Source organism: Alosa pseudoharengus, unplaced genomic scaffold, assembly GCF_046254945.1.
Source record: "Alosa pseudoharengus isolate Yale_2024_CS ecotype anadromous, Long Island Sound unplaced genomic scaffold, YU_APseudo_1.1 YU_APseudo_1.1_scf_20, whole genome shotgun sequence".
Taxonomy (NCBI): Eukaryota; Metazoa; Chordata; class Actinopteri; order Clupeiformes; family Clupeidae; genus Alosa; species Alosa pseudoharengus.
In genome coordinates, this window is record NW_027468664.1 from 6,513,551 (window position 1) to 6,540,445 (window position 26,895).

The window sequence follows — 26,895 nt, forward strand, 5'->3', positions numbered from 1 at the left end:
TGACTAGGCAGTTTGAAAGACAATTCTCTGCCCTCCCCTTGGATTAAGCGAGGTGAATGGTTCGATTCCAGACTAAACATTTCAATGATATAGGATGGCCCGCCAGGATAACTGACAACTTGGTGCAAACTCTCATTCGTTTTAAATCCAGTCAATAGATCTAGAAGTTACATGCTTTTCCTCACCAGTGGAAATTACTCTCTTCATCTGTGTCCTATGATTCCTTGTATAGCCTACCAGTCTACATTGAGACAGATTTTTTTTTGTGACTTGGGAGGCCTAATGACTTTATTTATAGGCTATGTAGGCCTATGTATGTATGTATGTATGTATGTATGTATGTATGTATATGTATGTATGTTCTTGAATTTCCCCTAGGGATCAATAAAGTATCTATCTATCTATGTTTGTTTAATCAGTTTTTCAGCGAATCCATGAAACGCTAAATTGATTTTAATTATTTGTCAGAAAGATGACACCTACTGCAAGATTTATTCACAAGCTGGACGTCTGCAAATATGGCAACGTTAGTGCGACAGTGCTTCACGAAGGATCATAGATGACGTTCTCTTCACAAACATTCGCCACTCGTAGCCTACTACAGAGACACAGCTAATAGCCAGGGGAGTAATCCAATCATGATACACCCTCTCTGGAATTGTAGTCCAATCATCAAACTAGCAGGAGAGCAAACCCTCCCCTTAACCAGGACTCTGAGCCGAAGGATAACTGGCCCTTCAATGGACGAAAAAACGTTCCTCGGTCTTAAAACACGACCTAACTTTAATATATATTAGAATATATTTATACGATTTAATGTGGAGTTTCTCAGTGGTGTCAAACATGCGTATATATCCACGCAGTCAAAGAAGAGGACCACCGAAAACGGAGTTAACGTTATCCCTTTTATTTTAAAGTCAAGCTTGGTTGTTATCGAAGCATTTTTCCACTTAACTTGCTAGCTAGCGAAAAAATCCTTCGGACAGGGGCTGACAACAGGACGATCATCAATTTGATTCCTGAAATTGTAAGTATCAAAGAATGTAACGTTATGAGGGGAAACTAGCTAGCAAGCTAGTTCACGAGCTAGCATATCTTGACATGGCCTCAAGATGGCTAGCAGGCGTAGCTAACCTCTGTGGAGCTAACCAATCAGACAGCAAGCTAACAGTTACTGGCCTGTGATCTCACTGGTGAATGGGTTTCTTCGTGTTGTGTAATATTCAAACAGTGTACTTTCAGTCCCCCCTCCCATACTTTCAAGCCACGTAAACCATCGCTCGATATCTTATATTAAAAAATATAATTGTGTAACGTGGTGTTGGTTAAAACCATAGATTGTATTAAAACGTTAACCTAACTAGCTTGCTAGGTAAATGCTAGCCAGCTTTATTGGCTTATGTGCCATCAACAAACATGCGCGCATCAGGAATAATCCAATCGGCTCAAGTATAATATTAGCCAGGTGCATTATGTAATCAGCTATGTTTCTCCATGTTTATATCCGGAGCACTCCTAGCTGCCTTACATAGAGTATACATTCCTCCCCCTCAGTTCGTGGGCCTTCTAGTTAGCGTCGGTTTGCCCTTGGTCCTGTCTGAACTTTTTCTCAACTGATTTCCTACTACTGGCGGCTGGTAACGGGCTGCACCTAGCTCGAGGCTTGCTGGAAACGTCACACGCAGTCTTCACCGGTCTGTCAAAAACACACATATCAATCATGTAAACGCAGGTCTTTGGTGGTTTTTGTCTCTCTTTTTGATGGTTTGAAATGTCACACATCAGTATATACTGATTACATTGTCGCACCACAGAATATAAATTACTTAATTGAAAGCAAGCTTGTGGGCTAACTAGCTACCAAGCTAACGAAAGTTAGCTATTATTTAACGCTAGCTAACGCTACCTAATGTCCTGCAATGAAACTGGTATGGCGCAAGGCAACAGTGGGGAGTGATTGTTTCCGTGTTGAATTCACATGTCAAAGTATGTGACTTAAATTAATTATGACATAATTCTGTGTATTCATTTCTAGTCCAATGACTCCTTTGAATGTTTAAAGAAAATATTAATTGTATTGGTCTGCACTTGAAAACCTAGACAAAGATATGCAATATGCACCTCAACTGAACAAACACCTTTCCTGACAAAAAGAGGGAGTAGGCTTATCTTTTTTTGCGTGGAGGTGACTTAAATCTGAAGAGGGTCACACACACACACACCTTTTGAACAACTTTAAATAGACAGGAGCAATACATGTGAAATGTAATGGTAACAATATTATCCTGTTATCCTATTCTGAATGTGGAAGGGTATAAGTTAGAGGGAAAGGCCATCATGTTACGAAACCTGATGTGATATGTCTTATCAAAATACTTATAGCTTATGTGAAGCAAAGGAGTGGTAAAACACGTCATCATGTCGTTGTGGTACACTCATGTTTTTGACTTCCATGATGATAGCCCACCATATACCCCTTATAGTCTTGGTGGCCTGTATGCTAACTTTGGTCATGGAGGTGTGGTGACACTGAGCCTTGTCGTGTTGTCAAAAATAACTGTTTCTGTCTGTGCTCATGAAGTGAATTGGGTGCTGCTGTGCAAACATGTGGACAGAGTGCTGTGTTCACTATAGACTACGTAATGGCATTCAACTCTTATCAATAGGGCTACCCGTGATTTTCACCAGCTACAAGGCAAAGTCACACTGATAAGATTGTTCGAGCTGAGCATGTTTTATAACCATGTGGAGAACATCTTGTCAGCCACTGTACACCTGTTTCAAATAGGTATGCACAGTATTGGACTTTTTCTGATAATCAATATGCCGATAGCAACGGTGTGACTTTGAACAAAAGTACAAATCTGTGTCGGTTATGTGCATAGGATATTTGTGACTATTAATCCCTGATGATCCATTGAGCTAATGAAGTGTAGTGGCTGAGCTGTAGAAAGATGCAGAGTGGTAGAGTCATGCTCATGAAGAGGGAAATGGGAGCAGTATTAGACATACAGATTTTAGAGAGCTTGCATCCTTTTAGACTGCCGTTGTGCCCTCTTATTGGGATTATAGGCTAACTAAGAAGGAATTACAGTGTGCTTAATTTACGTATGACTTTATGACATGACGATGACTTATAAAAAGCTAAATCAAAAAATATGAAATCATTCCATGGGATTCCCTGGGTCATCTCATCAGCTCTAAACCCACATGTTCCATCTAGAGGAGTAGATTGGCTTGGAAGACGGGGGTGGAGCAAGTGTCTCTCCCCTTCATGCTAGGTGCGGTGATGTCATGGTGGTACAATGAGGTATTTGGAGTTGGGCTAAAACCTGGGCCAGTCAGCGCAGACGTTGGACGCTGCTCTGTTTCTCTCAGGCATCTAGACCAGAGGTGTTAGGCTGATGGTCAGGGGTGGCCCTCTAGGCTGAGAAGTCCTCTGCCAGCATCACAAACAGAGAGACTGGAGGAGACGCTTGACGTGACCAAAAGCCTAACCCGGTGAGTCGTGTCTGTTCTGAGCTTGTGCTGTGCTTCTCCTGAACCAGCAGTTATGCAGCAGGTTGTACGGCTTCACTTTGGTCATCAGATGACTTGTTCTCACTATTGAGTTTTTTTTTGGAAGGTTGAATGCTTACTTGCTGTGACAGTGCTGTAAAATAATTGCTATTTAATATAATGACTGTTTTCAGTTCAAAATCCAGATCAATTTGATGTCCTTACTATTTGTACGAATCTTTGTTAGCCTTGCTATGTTGGACTGAAATGTGCCATTCTTTGTCATAGCTGTTAAGTCATGATGAACTACCAGATTGGTAGAGCCCTCATATTAATGCGTCATAGTTTTTGGTTTCATTTAGCATCTGTTCTGTGTGTCTAGAAGTTTTCCTGCTATTGCCATTGGTCACTGTACTTTGATACTCAGTGATTTCTAAGCAGTGTGGACTATGTCATTTTTTGACCTTTAATTTCCATCAAAACCATATGAGTAATGTCACTTGCACTGTCAAACAACATGATATGTTTGTAGGACATCTACTAGAAAAATCTAGCCCATGAACTGTGAGTGCTAAAGCATCATTGTTCATAATTATTAGCTCCCTATCCAGTCATGTTCGGTTGTAGCCTTAAGCTTATATCTATTTGTCGAATTTGCACATTTTTACCACTACTGTCATATTACATTATTCAATTGAAGTTTAAGTCCCTTTGTTTCTGTTACATTTTGAGTCCATTGAACATGCTCCGATATTTGTCAGTTGCTAAACACCTCATTCCAACACCATGGGCGTTGATATGGTGTGGCCTGTAGTCATCATCTAAATTCACCCCATACTCACTGAAGTGATTTATATGAGCTGCTGGCTTTGAGTCGGTGTGACCTACTGCTGTTTTTTGTCCTCGTTATCATCACTTTATAATAACAGCACTAGCAGTTAATGGGACATTTAGCTGGAGAGAACTAACTGGTCTGAATGGCATCCTTTACCAAAGTCTTCTGTACGATCCATCACATGACATATTTGTCAATTAAGGTTGCATAGCTGTGTACTTGATTGTATGCGCCTATTGGCGTGACAGAGGCAGCTGTATATAGCCATATAGGATTAGTGTGTCACTAGTATATTGTTTAGTCTAGTCAGCCACACCACAGTTCTCTGTCTTCTCTGATGCGGCACATTCCCTCAACTGTAGTGGATGTCTCATATTGACTCTCTTCTATTCTATTAGATCACACTCAGATCAGACTCATCAAAATGAGCAAATTAGCTGTGTCCATGTGAAATAATAGATAAAATGGTCAAGTTCCATATTAACTAATAGTCTGTCTTAAAATCTCTGAAACTAAAAATGTTTCAAGATTATAAATACAGCAAAATTACATTACAAACTGCCATCGGAGTACTAATTTAAAGTGTACTCAACAACAATCTAGTGCCAATCCTGGTCAGGTGCCAACCTCCCTTTACCTGGTCAGGGTTAGTGATAGTTAAATTGTGTTTTTCATATGACCAAAAATTCCTGAGACGCTGATGAGAGCTGTAGGAGAAGGAGAAGTGTCTTTCTTTCGGAAAGCTCTTCCATCAATAGCAGCCGGGTATTTGTTTATTTGATTTTGTTCCTGTTTCCCACTTTAGCGCTTTATGGACAGACAGCACTAATAGAGTGATTGGTGCTGATGACTCAGCTTCAGGGAGGGTCATTACAGGTTTTGTCCGGTCAGCTGGACTGTTTTAGGAAACTGTTTTAAAGGACTTGTTAATGTGTTGTACTAAGATGTGTGGTTTAACATTTCCACAGTCTTTGATTGGATGGGGATGTTTGTCGGCAAGTTGTTTGTATTGACATTCATTGCAGACGTGTTGGTGTTTGAATGGTATAGTGCAGGTGCTAAGAGTTTTCACAATTGTGTTTTTCATTGCTGCAGACAGGTGTAATGCCAAATAAGCTATAATGTGAATTTGTATGTTTTTAGAGTTGATGAATGTTAGACGATGACAGTCTAACTAACCTGGAATCAAGGCTATTAGGGACCACCTGTGAAATCTTAAATATCTTCTTTTAGTGCTGGGTGGTATACTGGTGTATATTTTCGTTATGATATGAATTTTTAATATACCGCCATACCGGTGTATTTGATTACACAACGTTTGGAACGCTGCGCCGCGCGACAGTGTTTCAGACGGGACTTTTTTTCCCACACGCACGCATGGTGCCACTGCGAGGCATAGTGAGGGTAAACACAAAACACCATACGTTTTTCCCCTGAAGTATGACCCTTAAGGCTTAATTTCTCCTTAGGTAAGGGGTTTATTTAAGGGTGTTGCACAGAGTACCTTAAATTGTTTCTTTAGTTAAGGAAAAACGTTAAGGGATACTGCATTGAAAGGGATTTACCCTCACGAAAATTCTATTGAGATTGTTCAACAGCTGTAACTAGCTGGCTAGTAGGTGATGTCGTTAGTTAGCAACCTACCGAACACAGTGAAGTTTAATGATCTTATCATTCATCTCACCTTAAGAATATTCGCTGAAATTATCCAGGTAGCAAGTAAAGCATGTTATAGACATGAACTGAGCAGTATTAGCTGGCTAGTTAGAAATGATCTTGACTGTCATCAGTGCACCAAAACGAACTTTTTTGTTAATGTTTTGCCTAGCGAACCGAAGCTCATGGCAGGCTAACAAGACATCCACATCCACATGAAGTTAACGTTAACCTACCACTAACGTCATGCAAACCAAACAATAACAATTAGGCATGTTTCTGATAGGCCTATTTGACAGAGTAAGCAGAGAGGTTTTATTTTAAATTGTATAATTTTCAAAAAAGTATAATTATTGCAAGTTGCACTACTTTTTGTATTGATTTTATACAAGATGTTTGTGAAATTTGCACAGTAAAAGTTCTGTATTTTGACTGCAATTGTCTTTGCATTTTGATGCATTAGAATCATGAGTGGCTCTTTGTAAACAGCATAATTTTCTGGGGCCATGCAAAACTGCATTATCACTAGTGTGGAGTTATTGTACATCATGACAGTAAAATAGGCCATCTACTGCAGCAATTCCTCTCTCAACCTGTAGAAAATGCTGTGAACATCTGATTATGCATGGAAAAAAAATACCGTCATATACCGTGAAACCGTAAGAATTTTGAAAAATACCGTGATATACATTTTTGGTCATACCGCCCAGCACTATCTTCTTTAGTCTTCTTTGGCAAAAAAATGTGAAAGCCCACACCAAACCTCTCCTGAATCATCATTGTTGGTGTGTAGAATAATTTTGACCCAACATTATTTTGTCTGGATCGCAATGTTGCGCGGGCAATTGTGGGCGTATGGAATTTCACACAACCACACCTAATTTTCCGGTAATGCCTCGATAAAGATGTTGGCGTGCATTTTTGACACAGTGACTTGTTGCGATGACCTTTTACGTCTACTCAAAGAACAGGCCTTGCTGGAGTAGAACATGGGAATTCCGCATCACTTTTACTTCCTGCCAGTTAGATTGTGACTCAGTTCTGCATTAGGATTATGATTGTCATGTTATTACCTTATCTTACATTTTTCCTTTACTTCCTTTGTCACCATCACTTTTTAATGGAATACAACCAAGTTGGTAATCAAGCCTTTACAAGCGAACCTGAATTTGTTCCTAATACTAAATTGTTGTTGGTGAAGAGGCCAATACAAATGTGTCTTTAAATGAAAAACTTGGATAATTGACCTCTTAATGGCCGGGCCAAGAGTGTAACCTTGCCTAGGACAGGATCCTGAGGACCTTTAATCCTTTCAGATAGTAGAGGTCCGTCTAAAACTCCCGTCTCAGCTCACATCTGCTGTGAGGGTTGTGCTATCTGCCGAGCATGTTGTAGGTTTTAGGGTGTGTAGGGTTGCGTTATGCCTAGTAGGCTGTGTAGGGGGTATGGGGAGTGGAATGTGCTCCAGATGGACTCTTGTGCTCCTCATCAGGGGATTTGTTATGGATAGAGGGCTATGTTTGCAGATAGAAGGGTGTGTTGCTGAGGGATGTCTTTGAGCCGAAGAATGAGGAGGGGTGTGCTGCGGACAGAGCGGATTGTTGTGTTGTGTGAATGGGGCGCAACTTGTCTGTGGCGTGTAACTCAAGATGCTGCCGGCCCCGGCAGTATAAATAACCTGGCACTCCGTGCTCCGGGGGTTGGAAGGGAGGCCAGATGACGAGCCCTGAGACCATGACATGGCGCAGCAGCAGCAGCAGTCCAACCCCCTGCCTAGCCTCTCTCACTTGCCCACTCTCCGCACCTATCTCTGGTCAGGCCCTGCCCTGGCCCTGTGTCCAGGCCTCGGCCCCTCCCTGTCAGTTCCACCACCCACTGACTGCTGCAGCATCAGCAGCCCCCCCCCCCCCACACCCTGCCTTTAGTGGTCTTTTTTAGGAACATGCCTGCCATGCTTGTCGTGTGTGGAGCTGAACCCAGCCCACGCTCCCGGGGAGAGTTCCCTCAGAACAGGCTATTTCAACAAGCAGCATGCTGGGCAGCACAGTGAAGTGTGGATAAATGGCGTTCAAATGCGTCAGTATTTGATAGCTGTCCGTTGTTTACCCTTGTTTGTTGAGAGAATTGTGTCATTTCTTTTGCTGTGTTGTTGACTGTGTTGACAAACAGTCATTGTTATGTCAATATCTACTGGGCGTCCTTTGCATCTCGGTTAATCACTGGTGAGCAGTAGGTCAGGTTGTTGCTGGGTGCCTCTTAGGCTGACCTCCTGAGGAGTGAGAAGCCATGTGAGGAGATGTCTAGTTGACGGCTGGACACTGCCAAGGGGGCAGGCGAATTCCCGGAAGTAGAAGAATCAATGTTAGCTGGAGGGACCACTTCTCTGCTAATCCCCATAGAAGCCCATTCATTTTAGGATTTAGGATACCATAACTTCATATAACATATGAGATAGATAGATAGATAGATACTTTATTGATCCCCAGGGGATCAGTATCCTGTGCCGATATTGTAGCTTCTGTGTAATCTACATAAACAATAAATAGCAAAACAAGACTCGACTACCTCGTACGTAAGAAGAATGTTTAGCATGTCCGGTTGTAGTGAAGCTAACGCACTGTAGGGGGATAACCGTATTGTTTGGATAAGAAGCTCAGTCCAGCCAGAACGGAAACTCATGAACAAATCTATGTAGCCTATAGCATTGTATATTAAAGTAAAGCATTGCATAGAGATAGATAATAATTTCAGAGGTTTTCGATGGATTGACCGTAGGTCGGAAAAGTGGAAAGAAGATTAGCTTCAAGGCTAACTGTTATAACTTTTTTGTTTTGTTTTAGCATGACTTTTTGAAGATGATCATTTGTGGTAGCTTCAACATTAACACGAATTGGTATTACTTGTGAAGATGATATTACTAATAATACATAAATAAATGTTTAACTTTGATGACTTTGAAGGCGAAGGAAGTGTGAAAAGAATTTCTGTGTATCTATCATATGAGTTACAAGATTCAGTTCGATGGCTAACGTCACAAAGTTAAGTGTAAGTCTGCGCAGTACTGGGGGGACCAACTGAAAAATCGTTCTATTTGACTATTTGACTAAGTGCCCTCCTATTGAAAACGACGGAGTCTGTTCGTCCATTTCTTTTACTGTCTATGGACGCTGCCCCCCGACCCCCCCCTCCCCATTGACCCTCTGATCCTACTGGCTCTGGTGTTTGTCCGGGCTCTGGCCTGCTTGGCTTAGGCCTGCTGTCCCCAGTCTGCGTTTGCATAAGGGCGCCTCTTAGCCCGTAGTCCATATATGAGCCTATTTGTGGACGTGTGTAATGGTCTTAAGGGTGGAGGTGGCTCAAAGCGGCTTAAACTGTTTGGCTCTCTAATCCGGCATGCAGATGGAGATGTGTGGCACCCACCTGGCAGTGATGTGACATTTGTTTACTTTGGACACTTTAGTTGTGTCAGTTGTCTCCTACCTACATTACACCTTATGATGTGGAGAAAGCAAATACAGTGTGTCTAAGGAGGGTGATGTGTGATGCTGATTGGACTCCCCACGCTTGACTTCACAGGACGTCAAGCTTTAATTATAGTCTCAACATGTCACTGATTTCTGTTTGTGTTTGCATCAATTATAACACTAGCCACGTTTACATGGGCAGTTTTTATTTTTTGTCATTCCGATTGAACTATTCCGAATGAAAATGTCAAGTCATCTGTTACACAGTGTACGTTCTGTTCTGATCAGGTGTGTACAAGCGCTCTAGAATCTTTGGTCAGAATAGGCGTTGCTGGTTTACTTTTCCTTAAGAAGCTACAGCAACCCAATTTACCGTTTACATGGCTGTTCAATCAGAATAAGAACGGAATACACTACCACCCCTTTCATTCCGAATCAAATCCTAATCGAATCGATAGTTTTATTCCGATCAAGGTGTTATGTGTAATTATGACCGCCGCGCAGCGAAGCGGCGATCATATAGGTTTAGTCATATTTTTTTTTTTTTTTTCGCATGCCCAAATTTCCGTTAAGGATTCCCGGGACACTGAAAGACTGGGGTACACGAAACTTGGTGGGCATGTAACCCCACATGGATAGCATGGAACCATCGTTTTTCGTTTTGATCTGTAGCCCCCCCGCTGGACTGGACCCCCCGAAAGGAGGGTAGGACACAGTTTTCTGTGAATATCTCGAGAACCGTAGGGCCTAGGAGGTCCACCTTTTTTATGTATGTTGGTCTTAAGGGGGCATGTCAACCCATCCCATGACCACTTATTTCATGTATAGCGCCATCTAGTTAAAAATTAAAAAGCAAAAAATGTGTTTTCATCACAATATCTCTGGCTGACAAGGTCAAAACTGCACGAAATTAAAAGTGTAGGATCATTATGACACCCTCCGAATGCATGCCAAGTTTTGTGTACTTTCGTTCATGGGGGGCCTTACAATAAAATAATTTATGTGTACATTTAGTGACGTACACCAACAAGGATTCCCGGGACACTGAAAGACCGGGGTACACAAAACTTGGTAGGTATGTAACCCCACATGGATAGCATGGAACCGTCGTTTTTCATTTTGATCTGTAGCCCCCCCGCTGGACTGGACCCCCCGAAAGGAGGGTAGGGCAGACACAGTTCTCTGTGAATATCTTGAGAACTGTAGGGCCTAGGATGACCATATTTTTCCGTATGTTTGCCTCCAGGGGTCATGTTAACCCATTTCATGTGCACACATGTGCACAAACAGATACACACACACACACACACACACACACACACATTCACAGTAATCATACGTATGACACATACTCACACAGTAGACATATGTACGCTTGCATGCACAGGCACATACGCAGGCACAAGCACACACACACACACACACACAACATAAACATGTACATGCACACATGCACACAATTCAAGAATTCCTCAGAATTATGAACAGGCAAGATGGAGGTGGGGTTGTATAAAATGAATTTTACATGTGAAATCTAAAATCTATCTGACTAATCATGTTTTGGTACTTGTTGTCTAGCACAGGGGTTTTCAAACTTTTTGTGAGTGTGGACCACTATTTGTAATGAAGAATTTTCGCGGACCACCTCATAATACCCTTAATAAAATGTCTATACACAGCCCTACCTGAATTAATCTGCACCTCTTAATAGGCCTACTAGCACTAAAACTAGGCCCATAACTGGGCATCACATCAGTAGGCTATCGTAAAAGCACCAATATGTCTAAAAAAAAAAAAAGTTTTTTAATACTTCAAAATAGCATTTGATAAATTAACCTTACATTTTTCAGTAGCCATAATATGAAGTGTGTAGATTTAAACAAAATCTGGGTTGGTTCTTAGCGTGAGCTTTTACTGCCCAAGAAATTGGAACCGTGCTCGGAGTTTGAATTCTTGTCGTGAAATAAAAAATTCCACTGGAGCTCCAAGCGGTTTTGACTCTTCGAGTCACTGTACATAGCTAATTTAAATACACTTATGGGGTGGGTGTTTGCGTTTCTTTAGGAATCCACTGTCTTGGTTTGTATAGAAATTAATATTAATTGACGCATAGGCTACTCGTAAAAGGGCGGATACAACAGGCTTGTTAAAAGAAAGTTTACTGCACACAACGGCTGCCACGTATTTAATTTATTTATTTACTCAAGCGCCCGATGGCATAATCAAGTTCATTTCAACAACGTATTTTCTTAACAATATATTATTAAATGAATAACGTTACAGTAATAAGAACATCTGTCTGTCTGAGAGCGAGAGAGAGATAGAGAAGGGGGAGAGAGCGACAGAGAAAGAGAATAATTTTTCTTTTCACCCTCCTTTTTTTGTACCTTTATGAGGAATCTGGCCCGACTCACTGTCAATCTCCTCATTATTAGTAGAACTAGAGTTAACATCTGCCTCTTTTCTCTTCAGAGAACCTGTTGCCATCCACCGATCCATGTTGTGGTTCTAACCAGTTCTTCTAACCGTTAGCGCTTAGCGGCACTGCACTTGAACGTCACAGCCTAGTGCCACTAGCCTTTTAGTCACACAATAATCACACAATAACTTTACTATTTAATTTACATTTAAATTTTATATGAATATACATATTCTTAGAATATATGTTAGCATTTCCTGGTAAAATAAAGGTTTAAAAAATATATTATTTTATATTTTATTTTGCTTTTCCACGGACCACCTGCAGTACCCTCATGGACCACTAGTGGTCCTCGGACCACAGTTTGGGAATGACTGGTCTAGCAGATACCAGTGAGAATTGAGTGTGGATAATGCAATTTAGTGAGACAGTTAGAATCATATAGGCCTTTCAGCGTGATTTATTTTTGGGGAAATAATGTGCTGGACTGGGCGGCGGTCATATTTTATACCGCTCTGCGGTACATCTAGTTTTTACTCCAATTCAGCCATTATTCCGATTCCAATCAGATTAAAAGTTCCCATAAACCTACCTACTAAGGGAACAATCAGACAGGATGAGGTTTTTGCATTACGGTGTGCCTTTCTTTATGTTTTTTATTAGCAGTAAGCGTAAACCAGAGCACCTCACGTTTTTTGCGCCTTCTGCATCTCACGCTTTTGTGGAGGAGCTCTGGGCATCTTGAATTGATACAAGTTCAACTCCAAGCGTCAAAGCGCCCACGTTTTTATGAAAACATGTTACACCTCGTGTTGTATAAGCGTCAAAGCGCGTCCTGTCTGATCGCACCCTAAGTCAACCTATCTGCACATGTTATACCGCCCCTCCTTTCTTTTAAAACGATGTTGTCCTTAAGCCTTATTAAAGTGTGTAGCACATCACCAACACATGAATTGGCCTACATTCTCAGCTGGCGGTCACAACCTTTGGCCTTGCGCTTCTCTTCCGACCTCCCTGACCTCCTCTCTTTCCTCTCTCCTGAATCCACAGGCCTCATGTCCTGAGCTATGGGGGCATTCCTGGACAAGCCCAAGACAGAGAAGCACAATGCACATGGCGCCGGCAACGGTCTCCGCTATGGCCTGAGCAGCATGCAGGGGTGGCGCGTGGAGATGGAGGATGCGCACACGTCCGTGGTGGGCCTGCCCCACGGCCTGGACGACTGGTCCTTCTTCGCCGTGTACGACGGGCACGCGGGCTCGCGCGTGGCCAACTACTGCTCCAAGCACCTACTGGATCACATCATCTCCAGCAGCGAGGACTTTGGGCCGGGCCCCGCCGACGTGGAGGGCGTCAAGAGCGGCATCCGATCAGGCTTCCTGAAGATCGACGAGTACATGCGCAACTTCACTGACCTGCGCAACGGCATGGACCGCAGTGGCTCCACGGCGGTGGCTGTGCTGCTCTCGCCCGACCACCTGTACTTCATCAACTGCGGCGACTCGCGCGCCGTCCTCTGCCGCTCAGGCCAGGTGCGCTTCTCCACGCAGGACCACAAGCCCTGCAACCCACTGGAGCGCGAGCGCATCCAGAACGCCGGCGGCTCCGTTATGATCCAGCGCGTCAACGGCTCCCTGGCCGTCTCCCGGGCCCTCGGCGACTACGACTACAAGTGCGTGGACGGAAAGGGGCCCACCGAGCAGCTGGTCTCGCCCGAGCCGGAGGTCTACGAGATCACGCGGTCCAACGACGAGGATGAGTTTGTGGTGCTGGCGTGCGATGGCATCTGGGATGTCATGAGCAACGAGGAGCTCTGTGAGTTTGTGCACTCACGTCTGGAGGTATGCGACGACTTGGAGAAGGTCTGCAACACAGTGGTGGATACCTGCTTACACAAGGTATGGAAGCCTACAGGTTGTATGACTACTCACAAAAATATGCCTGCAAACACTAGCTTGAAGTTGACAGTATCCATTTGCAAAGTTAATTCCCACACTGCAATATCATAATAGACAATATACGCTTATTTTGAATTTGATGTCAACAGCATGTCTCAAAAAAGGGTGGGATGGAGGCATCAAAGGCCTGGGAAAGCTGTGTAATGCCAAAGAAAACACACAGAGGAACATTTCACAACTAAATTAGGTTAGCTGACACAATGATTTGGTGTAGAAAGAGCATCCAAGAGGCAGTCTCTCAGAAGTAAATATGCAGAGATCTTTATTACTCTGTGAACCTGTGTGGGCAAATAATGCAATGCAAATGTGAAGAATTTTGGGATTTCATCATCTACAGTTCATTATATCATTAAAATATTTAGATAATGCAGAGAAATCTTTGTAAACAAGGGACAGGGCTGAAAAACAGTATAGGCTTATGTTACACAGTTGCCATTTTTAATATTTTTTGCGTGAAAACGAAGCTTTGGTTTTATACATTTTGGAGACTTGCTGTAAGTAAATGAAGTTGGATTTCTTCAAGGAAGTCACGAAAGTGAAGTCACAGACCTTTTTAATTTCCCAAGGGACAAAGACTTTCATCGGCATGACAAGTGTATTGGATGGTCGTGATCTTTGGGGCCTCAGATGGCTCTTAAAAGCAGACTGGTTTCTGTTAAGAAAATCATTGTATTGGCTCAGGAAAGGCCATTGTCTAAGAACAGTGTAATGCTCCATCCACAAATGCTCCTCTACCATGCAAAGAAGAAACCATATTTATACTGTCCTGTGGTTAGACCAATCAATGGAAGTCATGGGCTCTGCCCCCAATTTATTATTCAATTGATACCGTCCATTTATTATTGCTCAGTTCAGAAGCCAGCATGTATGATTGTATGGGAGTAAATTAAGTGGCTATGGCATGGGCAGCTAGCACATCTGGAAGGCACAAATATTGTTCATATGCTGTCATCTAGATAACATCTTTTTCAGGGAAGACCTTGAATATTTCAGGAAAACAATGCCTAACTGCATTCAACACCTATTACAGTAGAATGGCTGCATAGTCCAAGTGCTAAAATGGCCTGCCTGCAGTCCAGACCTGTCACATTGGGTGCATCAAGGAGCAAAAAACATGATTACGAAGACTGCAGACTGTTGAGAGAGAAATCCTATAGTAGGCATAAGAAGGGACAGCATTTCATTCTCAACTCAGCAGCTGGTCTCTTTTAGTCCTTAATGTTTACAGACTGTTTTTAAAAGAAGAGGTGAAGTAACACAGTGTCCCTGTCCCAACTTTTTTGAGATGGCATCAAATTCAAAATGAACATATATATTTCCCCCCCAAAAAACAGTTGATACATTGTTGTACTATTTTCAATTAAATATAGGGTGTATGTGATTTGTAAATCATAGCATTCTGTTTTTGACTAACATTAAATACAGTGTCCTTCCGTTTTTTGGTAATGGGCATGTAAAAGAAGTATTGTAGTTACATTCCTTTTTTGTCCCTTGACCCTAACCTTACAAAATTCATACCCAAGCAAAAATTGTGCATACAGTTTAGATGCATTGTATGACTTTGTGCACTCAGGGAAGTCGAGACAACATGAGTGTGGTGTTGGTGTGTTTGCCCAACGCACCTAAAGTGTCCGAGGAGGCTTTGAGGAAGGAAGCAGAGCTGGACAGCTTCCTGGAGTCTCGAGTGGAAGGTAAGAATGCAACCAGCGCAGGTCTCACTGGTGTGTCCAAAAAAACTTTTTTTATTTAGGTGCACCATCACAAAATTTAGGTGCACCCAAATTTTTCATCGTGGCACATTTAACGGCACAATTTCAAGGTCACCTTTTTATCTCTCTCCATATACATTCCGTGTCTGAGTTGTTGTCAGAGCATGGACCGGGAATGACCAGTAGGCCTAAATGAAGCCTAGGTAGGTTAGCAACACAAGTTGATTTGCTGATTTGCACCTCTCAAGTTAACATTGCTACTCGCTACTTATCACGACAGCTGCAGGTTAAAAGCTGCGTGTGTGAAAAAGACACATAGGCTACGGGAAACACCGACTGTCATTCTTAAAAAGTAGGCTATATCGATACTAATACAATACAATAGGTATTGTGACGTTCCTAATTCGATACTTTTGTAGTATTGGTGCACCATGTAAAGGAGAACAAACGCTTAGTTTGTGGAGAGACAGCAGATGCGAGGAAAGTCTAGGCGCTCAACCTTATGACATTAGGTGCACCGGTGCGACCTAGGAAAAATTTTAGTCGCACCCTTAAAAATTTTGGTCGCACTCTAGACCCCTGCATCACCTCTTTTTCACACGTTCTTCTATCATGTCTTCCAGTGTTCTACTTTGTGATTTCCACCAATGCTGAGTATAACCTCAGTAAATTATATGGATATTTGTACAGTTACTAACACCTATTACAGACATATTTGTATCATTATGGAGGCTGTAATGTCTGGCACTAAGGTGGTGATCTTTGATTTGGGGGCTGTTGTGTGGGCTGATTGTAGACATATTTTCCAAATTTTACAAATTATTTTACAAATTCCACATTATAATTCATTTGACAGAGACTGCTGAGCCATGTCCTCAGTCAAAGCTGACCGAGCATTAATACAGTCTCATGTGTTCTAAACAAATATGGCTCCAGCATCTTCCTGGAAAAGTGGAAGTTGGTGCTGTATAGATTAAGTATGAGGAGCCATCCTGCAAAATACATTAGCCGCCATGCACCCATACATTAGCAGAACCCTGTGTAGATTCTCATTGATCCTGTCTCCTCTTGGCCACTGCTTTGTCTCTAGATATAATGGAAAAGTCTGGAGAAGAGGGCGTCCCAACCATGGCCCACATCATTCACCAGCTTGCCAAAGAGAGCATCCCAAATTTACCACCAGGAGGTGGTTTCAACAGCAAGTAGGAACATCTCCACTATTTTACCTCAGCCAGCGTCATGGCCTCACATACTTGTGTTTGTTTGCTTGGACAAGTCTCACCTCTGTGTCTGCCTTGTCTCCTCCCCCAGACGTAGTGTGATTGAGGCAGTATACAACAGGCTCAACCCACAGAGAGAGGAGGATGAGGTGAGTCTTACACTTTCACTCATTTCTACCCATTCTGCCCCATCCATATTAGTAGCTCTAGTCATGTTCAGCTTCTCACAGACTTCAGTGGTTTCAGGAGCCATAGTTCCCCAAGGATTGGTTCTATTGTTGCATTTGTACAAGTTTTGTTTGTGTTTGATTAGTGAATACATTTTTCAAAATGTTACTTAATTCACCTCGATCACAACTTGATGTATCCTCACTCTGGGCAAAGGGGAATTATGTTCTACGTTCTCAACCATTTCCTTGGATGGTAAAAGTTGTTGGGACTGTTTATTTGAAGAAGCAATCAGGCCAGACTCTACTACAATTTACAAGTCATCACAGAGTCATAACTCCCCTTTACATTCAGAGCCAGTGTGGTGAAACGTGTGCAGTTACATTATCAGAGCTGAATCTTCTGCTCACTACATTGACCCTGTGTGTTTGGCTAAGTTGAGGCATGGGCCACAGGTTTCAAAAGGGGTTTCAGACATTGGCTGTGCTTCAAAATGTCCATCACTAATGAGAATCCAAAGGTAGGTTGGTCTGCACAGCCATGTTTTGAAAAGAGTGTAATTTTGGAAGTCCTCAATGAGCTCTATATTGTAAACTGACAGTCTAGAAGTAAGAGTTTCTTACAGTTTGATTTTGTGAGTCTATCTCCAATCCCTGTGTTAGACCCCTTAGATCCAGTCCCCTCTCAGTGTGGGTACTTCAGGTGGGTTGTCTGTGTGTGAGGTGGGTGGGGGTGTGTGGCGGGGAGTATCACAGTGCATGTTTGTCACTTCCTGTCCAAGTCTTGTGTTGTCTGCTCCCCGCGTCTCTCACACGTGGGTTTGCACAGTTGGCTTGCTGGTTTGGGTGATTGGAGCAGTCCATCAACATGTCCTCCAGACACACACACATACACACACACACACACACACTCACACTCACACAGAGAGGGAAGGGAGCAGAGAACCCAGCCTGCACCCAACCCTCTGGTGTCCTTTACCCTCCTAGAGGGCGCCAGGTCATGCCAGACAAGTCTCTCCCCTTACACACTCATTCTTTTCTTCTTTCTCTCTCTTGCGCTTGCTCTCTTACTCTCTCATGCTGGCCTTTCTTTCTTTCTTTTACATTCTTTCTTTCTTTATTGCTATCTGTCTTTCTCCCTTCTTTTCCTTCCTTTGCTTCTCTTTCATTCTGTCTCTCTTCCTCTCCTTGATCTCCATAACCATCTATCTCTGTTTCTCTCTCTTCTTTATCTTCTCTCTCTCTCTCTCTCTCCCTCTCTCTCTCTCTCTCTCCCTCTCTCCCTCCTAACTCATTGACACTGGCCCGTCTCATGACCTCAGGATGGCGCGGGGGGCTCGGACGAAGAGTCCTCGCGGGCCGCGGCGGCCGCCCACCTCCTGGAGGCGCTGCGGCAGTTCCGCCTCAACCACCGCGGCGAGTACCGGCACGTGCTGGAGGAGGCGCTGGCCAGCTACCGCACACCGGGCTCCAGCTTGTCACAGCCGCTGCCCACCACCTCTTCCTCCTCTTCCTCCTCCTCCTCCTCCTCCTCCTGCCCCGGCGACAGAGAGAGAGAAGAGGACGAGAATATGCTCCGCTCCCCGCCCCCCTCCCCAGCCTCCGAGGAGTCCTCCGAGGAAGAGCAGAAGCCTCAGCCAGACCAACCCGACAAACCCACTGCATGACCTCCACAGTCCTATGGACACACACACACACAACCACACACACACACACACACACACACACACACACACACACACACACACAACCCCATACACATACACACACACACACACACTCCATCCTGCTCCTCCTCCAGCTGATGTTTAGACTCAGTCCCCCCCCCCCCCACCACCACCACCACCACCACCTCTGTAGAGTGTGGTACGACCGGTGCTGATGACTGATTGTGATTTTTGTTATTAGCATCAGTGGTTAGCCTCCCCGCAAAGAGCTCAGAGACCGTCTGGGGCCAAAGATCTTTCCCTCCTTTCCCAACTACGACTGTATTACACGACATGGTCACTGCTCAACACAATTTACAGCACTGTATCTCCAGTTACCACAATCTACCATTTCCACTTTCCAATAGCACAGTGTACAGCTTTAGCAATATTCCAAGGCTACTACCATTTTTAGCAGTCTGCAATGCTAATTTACCAGCTAGAACGGGCCACAACCTAGACAAATGCCTCACAAATTCCTTGCAGGTTTGTACAATCTACAAACTTTGAGGCCTCAGTTCAATTAGCTCAGTCCAAAGTTTGAACACTATCGTAGTTCACAGTCTAAATAGACGTTAGCACAGACTAAACACTCTCCTGTTGGCAAAGTCCGCAGTCTAAACATTTGCCCTTTATCAGTGCACACCATAAACTTGCTCTTTACAATACAGGATTCAGCATAAACCCCCCCACACTTACCTTTCCCAGTGTACTGCTTACACACGCCCCAGCTGTATCCCCGGCCTGTATCCCCGGAGTAAGCATAGTCCACACTCTTATCTCTTCCTAGTTGCAGCTACGCTCTCCAGCAGTGCTGTACGGATTGACATGTGCATCTACCCCCAGCAGAGTGGGGAGGTTAGGGCGCTCTCCTCCTGCATGTGCTTTCTGCCAGGCGGGTTAGCAGTGCATTCAGGGGTGGGCTGTTGTGGATGTTGGGGGGGTGGGGGGTCAGTAGATTCAGTCTTTCCCAGTGTTGATGCATGCAATAAACATTGGGACTTGTATTTCTGAGAGAGAGCGAGTGTATGTGTGTGTGTGTGTGAGTGTATGTGTGTGTGTGTGTGTGTGTGTGTGTGTGGCTGTGATTTTGTGTCAGTGATCCGATGCTTAGTGTTTTGTGTTTATTTGTTTGTTTGTTTGGGAGGGGGTTGACGTGGTGGTAAAGACATTTGAGAGATGTGTGATGTGTTTTTATTAATGTGTATACAAAAATGGACTACAGTCTCAAATATGCTGACTGTAGAGTATCATAATCCCTTGATAGAGGATCCAAAAAAAGCACAATCAAAAATGTATTAGCACTTAACCTGAGATCACCTGACAAGGCAAGTCCAGGAACCTTCTGTGAGCTGCTGCACATCCATCAGATTAATATGATGCCTAGAAACAAACTGCAGTTTAACTTAAGTGCTCTCGGGCTCGCCCTGCACTAACGGCTATCCCAGCCTGGAATGTGTGTGTGTGTTATCTTGCGTAAATTTGCACTCATGCTCAGACCAGTGTGTAACCAAGGAGCTTTAATTCATCTGTTAGTAGAGATGACAGTTTTGTTTTGGGGGTTTTGGTTTGTTATGATTTGTGGTGCATCTTTGAAGGTGTTTTTTTATGACAGACATGCCTGCGCTTATGAAGAATAATCCATCCGCTCTTCTTGTCGGCATCAATAGCTCTGTCATGCCTCAGGACTGTGGAGCTTTGCGTCCTCGCAAAGAACTTATCCTGCGCAAATCATCTCATTATCACAAGAGTCACTTCACCTTTTGGTTTGTTTTTGGTTTCTAACATGAACGCATTTGGGGGCAGTCTAAGGTGGGGTGGTTTGAGGTCAGAATGCAAAAGTATCCATGTATTTTGTTGCTGTTTACCAGAAAGGTTTACAAATAAATCTTGTTGGACTATATTTCCAATGCCTGGGTTGTCTTCTTTCCCAACTTTTTTTTTTACATTTTTGTCTAATTAGGTGATCTTGGGTCATAACAAATAATAAAGGGTTGTGAAATAGAAATAGATAGAATAGAAATAGAACACTTTTATGATTTTAAATGAGTTCACATGGTGTCTTGCATGTGCACTGGCTAAAGTGAGTGTGACCTGAAATGTGTGGTTTCTCAGTAGAGAGGGTGTCGTTTCAATTGGTTGGCTCCTACTGAGAAGTGTACATGGCCTTTACATACACACCATTTGTCCAGTTTATGTTTGCTTATGTGTCTGTACATATGTTCACTTTCCTCTTGTTTGTGTTTAACTTTTCTTATTTTGATATTTCATTTATTGGGTGTATGACATCATATATATGTATACCTCATAAGTAGCTCTTCCTGGGTTGAACTATGCTCTGGCACATTTGATACAATGTGGGTTTAAAAAAGGAAAAAAACATTACGCTTTGTTGTTCATTTAGTACTTATAAAATTTAATTTGGGTCATAAATATGGAACCTGGTCAATTCTGTTTGTGTATATCACAGCTCTGCTAATTGAGCAGAACCTCAACATTTCCCATGCGCACTAGACATGAATGATACTTACTTTTCCTTTGCTTTTATTTTGCGTTGCTTTCCTCTGCATTCTTGCTCCTGTCTTTTTCCCCCCCATTTGTCTCATTTCTTTGTCTTGTTTTTTTCCCCCCTATGGCAGAGTGGTGGCGACCCGGATGACCCATGGTAGCCTGAGTGATATTCACCTCCCATCATCAACACCAGAATGTCCTCAATTTTACACAGAAGAAAATGTCCCCATTCACATTTTTTTTTTTTTCTTTTTAAGAAGAGATTCATAGGAAATGTTTTAAGCCGTGTTTGGCCCACACACAAAGGAAATGGCATACACACATGCATACACACACCAACACACACACATGCATACACACGGTCGAATGGGCTGGTTTTGAAAGTTGCAGTTTTGTACAGTAGATACAATATTTTTTTTTTGTCCTTTTTTTTTTTTTTCCCCACCCTTTCCTCACACCTGCTCCCTTGAGACTGCAGTGGTGCATCAGCGATTCCATGAGGGACTTCTTGGCGCGACACGATGTGGAACCTCCAGGAGGTGTGGCTCAGGTGCCTCCTGTGGGGAACTCTGGGAATTTTTTATTTTTTTTTGGGCGGGGGGGAGCCTTGCAAGGCAACACAGTGCCAACACATGTCCAAGTATGTTTGAGGGGGGGGGGAGTGAAGTGGGGAGGATAAGGCTTTAAGACTCCCCACATTACTCTTTCTTTCTCACAAACACACACACACACACACACACACACATGCAGATTTCACACAAACTGTCACACCCCCCCACATTGTTCAAACCTGGCAAAGACAAGCTAGTCCAACATGGTGCTGTGTTCAGGCTTCACATGTCTAGTGCTCTCCTCCCCTAGCTCCCCCCACCCCCCCACCCACCCAGTTTCTTCCTGGAATTCTTCTCACAGTCTCTGGCTGTAAGGGCACATCAGCACAACACCAGCGGCGCACTGCGACTGCGCCTGCGACTGCCTCCCCCTTTGCAGGTGTCTGTTCTCTGGTCCCGACTGCTCCACGCGTACCCTGCATGCCGATGTTCCTCGCCTTGATCATCAGCGGAGCTGCCTGGTGCTGGCGGTCATAACCCCGAGGAGAGGACCAAGAGTGGCCGAGGGCTGTGGAGGACCAGCCGATAGCCCTCACTGTCCCACGCTCCATCCCTTCCTCCCACACTTCCTCTGTGTCTCCTTGACCTCCAGCCACAGGACTTACTTCCTCCATCTTGCCTTCTTTTTTTTTTCTCTCTATCTCTTCTCTCTTTTTCATGGAACTGAGTTGTAGATTTTAAAATGGATGATTTTCTGGGGGGAATGATTAAGCATTTTAATGCTCTTTTGAGAAAAGAGTCAAGGGGGGTCAGATTTTAATGGATAATGGGTAATGTTTGGATTGCACTCACATTTGAATACAGAAACCTATATATGGAAATCAATAAAATATTTGAGAAAGTTAAGATTGTTAGAGTATTTCTACAGTACAGTGCAGATATGTTTGTAGATATGACTCACCTGAAGTGCTCTGAAAAAAAAAAAAAAACATCAGAAGTTGATGTGTAAGATCTCTTCTCTCACATGATCTTTTGTTATATTTCTCACTGTCTTGGGGCAGCTACCACAGGGTATTATGAGGCCATTCTGAGTCAATGGCCTGCGCTGCCCAAAAGCCTCGCAGCAGCGAGTGACCAGCCACGGCTGTGGCCGATCTGACTGCAGACCCAGAGGCCCATATGTACAGGACTTAATCCCAGCTGCACTACACACATATACATACATAAACACACAAACACATACACTTGTGTAGAGCACTGTTGTCTAGTAGTTGTATGTTGATCGTGTGTTCCTGATGATGGTGGTGACAGACTTTGTGCACCGTGCCTCACAGCCCCAGCTGCAATGTGACCTGTCCTTGGGCAGACCGTCTGCTGGGTTGTGTACATATATGTGGAGAGTGGGGGGTCAAGCTTTCTCTCGAGGGCTTACGGGAACTTTTCTGAAACAGTGAATGGCCTAGCCTGCCCCTGGTGTGTAGCTTTACAGTAAGTGTGTAGATTTATCACATGATTGTATATGTCTGTAATTTTCCCCATTGGTACACAAACAGCCATGAGATTACAATAAAGTGTTTTGCAGAATGGATTTGATTGAGAGGTTGTAAAGATCTATTTATCTATTTTGTTCCCTGATGACCACTTCCTGGATAAACACAACCAATGAGTAGAATGATTAATGCAACCAAACATTTTATTTATTCCTCAATCATTTATTTACCCCCCCCCCCCACACCCTGCTTTCCTTTTCCTGATGGTTCATAGAATGAGGTGTTACATTGGCAAACAGATTCCTTATCTCAATCTGCTATTACTAATAAAGGATTTCTATTGATTGACATTGACACCATGTGTGGATTGTCTAATAACCTGAAAAGTATACTTTTGTTTATTTACATTTGGACAGGATTAAATGTTTTCTTGTGTGAATTGAATAAGTTTGATTAGTCTTAACAGGATTGTTTAGCAATTTCTTGGAATACCTTCAGAGAGAGCAGCAGAGCTGCCAGTCAACAGGTGAGGAGGTGCTAGTGCTTTAGCGGCGTTCCAACACTAGGGGGAACAGGAGCTGCAGGGATTTCATTGCTGGCCTGCACAGGTTTGTGTAGGAGTGCCACTTTGATATAAAATGTGTAGGCGTGTGATAATGGAATCTCCATTACATAACTGCAGAAGGAGCGTGAGCATTTACGTAATGTCTAATGTGGCAGGGTCCTCTCTTCTCTCTTTTGAGAGAAATGTAAGAGCATCTCATGCACTTTAGAAACCTCCTACCACTTTAATGTAAGGAGCATGATTGATTCTGAGTCCACATCATTAAAGTTTTATTGTAGACCTGAGCACTGCCTCATATCAATAAACGTGTCCTGGGTGGTGGGGATAAGTCCATAAAAAACTTAAAGGCAATTTCTCATTGAACTGAGGTGGAGGGTGAGACAGCCATCTTCCTCCCCTCTCTCTGTCTCCATGAGTGTCCTGTCCTCCCCCTCTCCCTTGCGTTCCCCCACAGTGCATCAGGTTGTGCCCCCTACAAGCTCATCCCTGCCTAATGACACCCTTACCCGGACCAACACCTCTCCCCCACCCCGCCCGCGTCGACCCTATTTGTCTGCCTGTCCTGATTAACAGATTAAGCTAATCCACAAGCGGTGGGGGGCAGAGGTGTCCTGTGGTCTACAGGTGTGTTGATGCGAGATGAACTCACAAGATGTGTTACCACCTTGTGCATCAGTGCATGTAGAGATTAAGACAGACGGCTTCAATGCGACTCCTTTCACACACAACTGAATGCATATGTGCAAAATTGTGTGGTATAAAAGCTGTGTGTGGTAATAATTATGTGATAATGAGTGATTTTTTCAGAAACTGGTTATGTAACACTTTGCCCCATGACCCATTAGAGTTTACATTGTGTTGTCTTGTAAAGCCTGTGTAAATACGCGGTGGTCGCGAGGAGTCTGCGTGAAACTCCCTCTGTGCCTGTCTCAGTGTGAGGGTAGAGTGTGTATTCGCTAAGTTGTTGACACTCCTCTCTAAGGACCACCAGCTGTTTTTGAGCCTGTCTGCAGGGGTGGTGTCATCGGACCCTCAGCTTAAGAGCCTCAGCAGTCTATGAAGGCTGGCTGTGTTAAAGTGATGGTGAGGCCAACCCTTAAAGATGGACTTCACTAAAGTAAACATCAGATTCCCACCAAACCTTGCATGACTCTTATCAATGGCTCCTTTCCTCTCGATCTCAATCTACCTCTTCGTGTCTAGCTCTCAACTTTCAGCTATAGTCTCCTTAAGATTGAGTACTTCTGTGTCTTATCTCTGACACACAGCACCATTCCACACCTAGCATCTCCATCAGCTCTTGAGCTCTACCTCAGTCTCACTATTCATGGTCAGCTTTTCAGCTTTTTCTCCGTCATGAGGATATTTTTACTGATGTTGTAATTCTATGTGTCTAACAACATTCCAAGCTCCGTGCCATTGGACCCTTTCTGTGATCCCTTTGCGTAACTGAGTCAGCGACGCGGGCCAGCACACGCTTTGAATCATTTTGTGTGCGGGATGTATTCGTCTCGCTCTCCCTCTCTCTGTCCCTCAGCCGCAGGGGGAGTGTGGCACAGGCGAGAGAGCCCACTGGAGCCAAAGCAGACATCATGGGGAGTAGAGGAGAGGGGTGGTGGTGGGGGGGGGGGTGAATCTGTTTCAGTGTAGCCAGCCAATGCCCCCTTACCCCCTCCTCCCCCCACCCTCCTCATTCCCCCAAGCCTCTGGCCCAGCAGTCTGCAATGCCAGGACATGACTGCTCATTGTGTTTCTCCAGCCAGCCTGAAACGTGCTGGCTAGCAGGAAGGAATTAAAGGAGAGCGAGAGAGACAGAGAAAGGGAGTGGATTTGAGCGGAGGGAGGAGAGGAGTAATTACATTTAGTCAATGAGTTCTGGAGATCCCCCCTGTGTTAATTACGACATTCACTGCAAAGCTCCATCAACAGGAGAGAGAGAGAGGGAGAGAGAGAGAAAGAGAGGGAGAGAGAGAGAAAGAGAGGGAGAGAGAGGGAAGGGGACAGAGAGAGGAATGCCGAGCTGGAACATGACACTTGTGATCCCTCAGGAGGGAGGCTGCATCAACAGGACACGCCACAGACTGTCCACACCAAAGTCTCCACTCCAAAGATTTGCATGTACATCAACATCATTTGACAGAATTTAAAATGTTGGTTGTGCTGGTTGTAGAAACAGATACAGTAAAACAGTATACAGTATAAATAGCCTGTTTAAGTATATTATTTGAGTACATGGTGTGTGTGTGTGTGTGTGTTTGTGTGTGTAATTGTGTGCAATTGTGTACATCAACATCACTTGACAGAATCAAAAAAATTGTCCTGGTTGTTTAAACAGATAGAGTATATAATCAATAACTGTGTGTGTGTGTGTGTGTGTGTGTGTGTGTGTGTGTGTGTGTGTGTGTGTGTGTGTGTGTGTGTGTGTGTGTGTGTGTGTGTGTGTGTGTGTGTGTGTGTGTGTGTGCGCGCGTGCGCATGCGTGTGTGCATGCGTGCGTGCGTGTGTCTGTGTGTGTGTGTGTGTGTCTGTGTGTCTGTGTGTGAAGCTTAACATCATGAACCACTCACTTGGAGCTCTTGCAGGTCATCATGAGACCTGGGCCATGTAGAGTGAAGAACAACACTTTTGCATTCTTCCTTAAGAAACAAAGAGTGACATCTGTGAGAATGGCTGGTCCTTGCCAAGCTGTGAATGTGTTAAGTCATGTACATACTTGTTGGTTTGTGCCATTCATCTCGCTTTAAGACCACCCATTTAGTGGTCTGAGTTTGGTCAATGTACACAACTGCTTTTGTTGTTGAATTGGTACTTGAATTGTTGCGGACATAATGAAATTGTATGGAGCCCCCAAGGGCCAAAGGACAATGTTTGCAAGTGTGCGTGCAAAATTCTCTGGTGCACACCAGAAACATACAACATATCCATGTCCCCTCAGGGGCTCTTTATAATTGGAATTTGAATGTCTTCATCTTGTAGAGGACATGCAACATGCACTAATGGTGTATAAATATCACAATACTGCCATTACTCCTAACTTGTACAGGTCCTGTGGACGTGTCCCTCAGAGTACACGTGCAGCTTCATCTGACCTGGTTTGACATCATGGATAGAATTGCACTGTACCTTCCTAGGGTTTCTTGATGTTA

General features: G+C 43.8%; 1 protein-coding gene across 2 annotated transcripts; it reads left to right on the top strand.

Annotated features, from left to right (window-relative positions):
* Positions 1-694: 694 nt before the first annotated feature.
* On the top strand, positions 695-23,532 carry ppm1bb (protein phosphatase, Mg2+/Mn2+ dependent, 1Bb). Of its 2 annotated transcripts, none has more exons than XM_076296364.1 (6): positions 695-1,027; positions 12,923-13,770; positions 15,404-15,521; positions 16,630-16,741; positions 16,851-16,908; positions 21,272-23,532. In XM_076296364.1, exons 2-6 carry the CDS (start codon positions 12,940-12,942, stop codon positions 21,299-21,301), a joined length of 1,149 nt encoding a protein of 382 aa, XP_076152479.1. In that variant the 5' UTR covers positions 695-1,027; positions 12,923-12,939; the 3' UTR covers positions 21,302-23,532. The 2 variants fall into 2 exon arrangements, with proteins under 2 accessions (XP_076152479.1, XP_076152478.1); XM_076296363.1 differs by lacking the exon at positions 21,272-23,532 and adding an exon at positions 18,249-20,535.
* The last annotated feature ends 3,363 nt before the right edge of the window (positions 23,533-26,895 follow it).